At 42.8% G+C, this 6,000-nt stretch overlaps 1 protein-coding gene across 2 annotated transcripts in view; it reads left to right on the top strand.

The window, feature by feature from the left end:
* The window catches only part of LOC111327465 (zinc finger FYVE domain-containing protein 26), a 37,424-nt gene that overhangs the window by 10,456 nt on the left and 20,968 nt on the right, over positions 1-6,000 (top strand). The window contains exons 9-15 of one of the 2 annotated variants that reach the window (XM_022931663.2): positions 601-687; positions 1,489-2,112; positions 2,608-2,857; positions 3,320-3,624; positions 4,983-5,124; positions 5,332-5,432; positions 5,765-5,887. In XM_022931663.2, the coding sequence (XP_022787398.2) occupies positions 601-687; positions 1,489-2,112; positions 2,608-2,857; positions 3,320-3,624; positions 4,983-5,124; positions 5,332-5,432; positions 5,765-5,887 (1,632 nt within the window). The remainder of the gene's footprint in view (positions 1-600; positions 688-1,488; positions 2,113-2,607; positions 2,858-3,319; positions 3,625-4,982; positions 5,125-5,331; positions 5,433-5,764; positions 5,888-6,000) is intronic. The other variant, XM_022931664.2, reaches the window with a different exon arrangement.

Raw genomic sequence — 6,000 nt, 5'->3', positions numbered from 1 at the left:
GCTGAGTCGTTGTGTTGTTTTTTTTTGGGCGAAACACTTGACTTCCAGTGTGCCTCTCTCCACCCAGGAGTTTAATGGGCAGTGGTGAATTGTCAGGGAGGTCTGTTGAAATGCAGAGTGGGGGACTTTGCAATGGAATGGCATCCAATCCAGGGGGGAGTAGTAATACACCTAGATACTTCATGCCATGGAAACCGGGACAAGCTCCAGCTGGATGGGCCACTCGGCTCGGGTACAGACTGAACCTTTTCACATGTTAAGCTTCAAAATCAAGAGTTTCGAGCAATAATCTTACTGCACAGGCTTGAAACTAGCTCTCACCAAAGGCAGGGTCAGGTTTGTGCTTGTCAATAGGCAATGTTTATTTTACCGAGATTTTTCAATCGTTATCGACGAGTAAATTGATGAAGTTGCTTTCATTGGCTTTTACGAGGCTTACGCTTCTCGTTTTTTCCTACGAAAACCAGCTGGGAGGACGTCACCTTTAAGTTGGCAAGATTGTTACATAGTTGTGGGTTCAGAAAGAGAAATCTTTACGAATGTAATTTTCACGCAGTTTATAATTTGATGGCCATTTCACTCCAAATTCTCTCCTTAAAGTGTCGAGAATATCAAGACAGAAAGCAGCAGCCTCGAAGGAGAATTCTGGTGAATCGAGCGCTCATCTTAGCCAGGATATATCAACAGGTGACATAAACCACGCAAACGCCATATTTAGAGCGATTTTGAAGTTAGCAGCGAAAGTAATCCGGGGTTGCTTTGGTTTTTATTTATCTTTGTTATTTGATTGGTCCAGAAAACTGGCACCATCCCTTCAACCAATCAGAGGCAAAACTAAGAACAATCGCGACTTGGTTACTCGCGTTTTCTCGCGTTTTCCCCCTCTTTCCCACTCTGAGTTCTTTGATTAGTGATGTTGTAAATCTTTTCTCTTTTTTGATTGGTCGCTGTGACTACCTTGATTTTTGTTATTTGGCATTCGATGGAAAACAGCTCTGTAGTGCCTTAATTTAGCTTTGGGTTACTTTACGATGAATTGATTTGTGTGAGAACTCTGCTATTTTTTTGTCTGCCGCTTGTGAGAAGGTCAACCATCCTCACCTTGCGGATCGTAGGTCATTAAGCTTTATTTTTCCCAGCCTCCTATCTATGCGTTAAATCGTTAACACACTCACGAGTGCCTGATACGTTAGGTTCCATTCATCTCTCTCGTGCCATTATGTTCCCCGGGGTACCTGGCAATGTTTTTTTTCCTCACCGTGTATCCAGGGGACCGTTTATATTTATGCTGGGGGGGGGGATAGTTAATCGGCAGTCAGTTTTCTACAGTACTCCCTTTAGACTCTGTTGGCAACGATTGATCCCCCCTCTGTTCCCCCTGAAAACCATGTGATCCCCCAAAATTCTTCTCCGCTCTCCACCTTAAGCGATAAATAATCACTGGTCCCTAAGCTCATATTATTTTATTTCACAAATATTTTTTTTCAGGAACGGATGATAACAGAGAGGTAACAAGAAAGAGGAAAAGTCGTCATCGCCGGCTGACGTCTCGAACGTCTGGTTCCGAAGGTTGCACTTTACTCATCAAAGATGATAGCGTTATAGCACGCATGCTCTCCTCTCCTGACACGCTGATATACATGTGCATGAGAAAAGACAATTACGAACGAGCGCTCCAAGTTATAAAAATGTTTAACATGGCTGAGAAGCCTAGTGCTCGAGCTGCAGTCTTTGCCGAGAAGTACAGTAAAATTGTAAAACATTTGGAAAGTTTACAACCCAAAGGTAGACGAGTCAAAACCCAGGGCCTCTTGAAATCTCGAAAGCCTCTCGGGGGCCTGGGCGCGGTTGCCATGGCAGCTGCCTCGGGTGCTAGCAGCTCAGTGGTTTCCAATTTGATTGACGAATTGTTAGCAATGCCGTCTTTGAGTGCGGTCCTAGATCTCAGTCTCACTCCAGAGGATTTGGCGAATGGGAATTCAACTTTGGTGAAATTTTTGGATCCGGAAATGATTCCGACGATGTTATGTGTGGATCTGGCGAGCACAACAGCTGTATCCTGGTCAGTCTGCAAGACTTTGCTGGAAATGGGGAAAAGTCGGATCACTGAAGGTGAGAGATAAATTGTATGGTAGAGCAAGTTTCTATTGACTTTCGAGAGTCTCGGTGATTGCCTTAGTTGTGCCTCACCAGACTTTGTTATAACTCCAGAAAACTACTCAGATGCAGATCTGAATGCAATCGCTCCACTGATCACTCCTGTTTTCCCGTTTTCCCTGCAGCTAGCATGTCTCTATTTTAAGTTGTCATCAGCTTCTTGTGATACAGTACTATCCCATGTCCTTATTGTCTGTGGTCACGTTGTGATTACTGCGGTTTTGGGTTTGTGCTTCTTTTACTCCATCTTTTATAGATTTTCTTTGATACTCACCAGGATAGTTTGTCTCTGAATCAGAGCTTGTTAGGTTGGTGATCATGTCTTTATATTCTCATGATCTTCATAAATGATTCAGCAGTATTACTGTAAGGAGAAATTAGATTTCGGTCACTCTTAGGTTTGAAATGGTCAAAAAGTGCTCTGTTACAAGATGTTTCTTTACCTTCTAGGTCCATATCCATCTTCCTCCAAATCAAGTGGACTCCTCCCCGGCATAAAACCATTTATGTATCAACTCGAGGAGCTTTTGGATCAAGAAATGTCACGTGGTAATGCCCGGGCCCCGTCTGGTGGCATCGCCATCTCCGTCACTCCTAAACCTAATGCAATGGACCTTTTTCTTGTTGGAACACATCCCATTCGGCCCAAGGACATGGAGGCTCACAGAAAACTCATTTCTTCTCAAGAAGAATCTTTTAGGTAAGGACTTAATGTAAAACTACGGAATGCGGAGTTAAATCGTTTTAGCGCTTGGAATTTGGGCTTGTCTGTTCTCTGAAACCGTTGAGACGTCTTGATTTTAATAACAATCTCAGATAAACCGCTCTTTCCTTAAACAATAGGCGAGAGTGTAATGCATGTACGCTAGTCTCCAAGAACAGAAACAGGAGAAACAGAAACAGAAACAGGAAGAAATGGCATTTCATTTATTTACAGTTGGAATATCGCTGAGACAATTTTATTGAGAGGCAAAGGACGCAAACTTGGTTTCAAGGGGGAAAAATCTTTCTTGTATAACCTTTGTATATATCCCCATTGTTGAAGAGACATTTATATCTAGAGGACACGGGGAGGGGGGGAGTGGGGAGGAAGGGAGGGAGGAAATATGCTTCCCAAAATGCAAGCTGGAGAGAAAAGTGAATTTGTTTGCTTTTGTCTCAGACGGTTTGAACAGGCGTTGGATGAAGGTGAAACGCAGATCAGCAGTGTGGACGAGGTTGCTAAACAACCCCCTGGCCACAGGCACGTCGGTAGGCAAGTCTCGTTTAATCTGATGGAGAAGGGCCTAGCTGTAAGAGTCGCCATGATCGAGCTAAAGAAAGCATTTGATTGCACTGATAGCGCTAATTACGTCACTACCGCAGATGGAGGGGGCTTGGAACAGAGATACGACTACATATCAAGTTTGATTAAGCACGTAGAAACTTTGGCGACGCTTTTGCTTTTTTGGAAATCAAAAGCGGGAGGTATGTTTGGAGTATCCTTTTATCGAAATTCGGTATACACCTCGATAACAGGATCTTGTCAGGCTTGAACGTCTGAAGTGTCCTGCCACCAAACCTTTGCTTGTTCCCTTTGTATCTTTTAATATATCTTTTTGTTGTGGTTTATTTTGTGGTCTAACTTGTTCGGATAACGAAAAAATTATAAAATATTTAAGTATAAAAAGCAACGCTATTAAATCATACGCTTCAGCGACGACATGTCACTTCTATCAAATGCAAATGAGAAAAGATTACCGTTGATATAGAGATAGAAAACGAAGTTGTGAAACTTAACAGTAAAATGTGGAGTGCAAAAGAGTGGATAGTCTCTTTCGCAACTGTTGTTTGGGCTCGTCACGCACCCTCCCCCACCAACCGTGGGGGAGGGTGTGTGACGAGCCCAATCAACGGCTGCGAAGGAGACTAAAGAATGGAATAACTGGAAATTTTTCTGGAATGGCGTCTGTTTGAATGTTCAAAGTAGGTCTCTTTTCCTTTAGGGGCAATATCTCAAAAATAAGGCACTCAAACTTTCCACGTCATTTCTAACTTGTTCGGTTTGGCTTTTCTATTCATTTAATAAGTTCCCAACGGATAGGCTTTTTAGTTGTCCGACAGCACTTGGAAACAACAAAACAGTAGTTGACAACAACGGGTTTGTATTTTCTCCACATTTCTCCTGGGAAGGTTACCTGTTAGTCACGACTCTGTGTTCAGCTAGCCTCTACTCTGTGTTCAGCTGGCCTCTAGCATCTTGGTTAGCTCAATTGGTTAGAGCGCCGGATTGGGTTGTGCGGGAGGTCGAGGGTTCGAGCCCCGGCCGGACCAATACTCATGGTCTTAGAATAACTGAGGAGAATTTGCTACCTTTCTATAATATCAAGAAATGGATAGATATTCTAGTCTTCTCGGATAAGGACGAATAAATGGAGTTCCCGTCTCCTGCAGGGTTAGGGGTAGGAGACGTTAATTTCCCACGCACGAGATTACTGTGTGATGGATGTCCTCCCCAGGGGTGGGATGTGTGGGGGGAAAGGTGAGGTCGTTACATGGACTAAAGCGGCTGCCAGAGGCGCCTGATAATGCTGACGTCCGATCTCAACCTTCATAACATTGTAAACCTTAGCAATTTAGCCTATGCTGCTATTAAGGTATCGAATAAACCATTCATTCATTCATTCATTCATTCATTCATTCTGTGTTCAGCTAGCCTCGACTCTGTGTTCAGCTAGCCTCGACTCTGTGTTTCAGAGCCAGTTTCCTGGCATGTGTGCGAAATTAGCAATTTTACTTTTATTTTCTCCCTCCGTGTTCTTCAATATGTATTGTTTCATTTTCAGACGCTTCATCGAGTGTTCCTCCAGATATCGATCTCAATCGCCCAGGTGCTCTGAAGGTTTCCAATCCTTTTGTTGTATTGAATGAAAGCATTGCGGAAGCCCTTGGAAGACCCATGTTCGAAAGGAACATTCCTCCAAACAGGTAACTTTAATGCCAATATTGCCCTTTCGTCTTTTATCTCGAAAATGTTCCCATATTTCAAGGAAAAGATTATCCATTACATTGGCGACCTGATTGTAAAAGTAAAGAATTTTAATCTTTTGAGCCATAGCGAAAGTAAATGCTAATTTGCTTAATTTTCGCATGGGAATTCTCTAAAGGAAGTTACGATCTGCTTTACTTTGTCAGCTTGGAGGCTGTTGCAAGGCAATTGCATGTAAATCTCTCCAAGGTCATCGTCTACAACTGCTGTCCCTCTGTGCCTTCACACGGGGGAACCTCTTGTAGAGGTCAGTATACCCGACTATCTCATTGTACGTTCTATATGTGTCAGTGGTTACGTTCCAAAGGTATCGGACGAATATATATAGCGGTCTAAAATTTACCAGACATTTCTTCTTGTTTTGTTTTGTTTTGTTTTGTGCAATCTTTATGTTTAATGCACTCGGACCAGTCCAATCCAAAATTTTCTTAGTAGTTTTACCATCTGCCCACGCGCGTATTTGGTCAGCGAAGTAGGAGCTACAAAGAGCAGTAAAAGTTTATTGATTCGAGCAGTTACAGAGTAACTAATTGTGATAAACGACCTGATTATTATATAAAGTTGCGCTGTATTCAACAGACGTCCGCTGGCCATCATCTGACCTGGTTGTTTTGAATACTGGAAGCAGGTGGACGGAGAATGTTCGAGATCCTAACACTGTCTCTAACGACTTGTTATCCAGAATGGTAAAACTTTTAAAAGGTATCTTACATCTAGCATGTATTAAGGCATGTACTACTGTGAATCAACCTGCAGCAGTGCGTAAAGATTGAAAAGAAAATTGTCTGTATTTCGCGCCAAACGAAAGAAAATTC

The sequence above is a fragment of the Stylophora pistillata genome, chromosome 6 (genome assembly GCF_964205215.1).
Source record: "Stylophora pistillata chromosome 6, jaStyPist1.2, whole genome shotgun sequence".
Classification (NCBI taxonomy): Eukaryota; Metazoa; Cnidaria; class Anthozoa; order Scleractinia; family Pocilloporidae; genus Stylophora; species Stylophora pistillata.
This window is presented reverse-complemented; position numbering and strand designations above follow the sequence as displayed.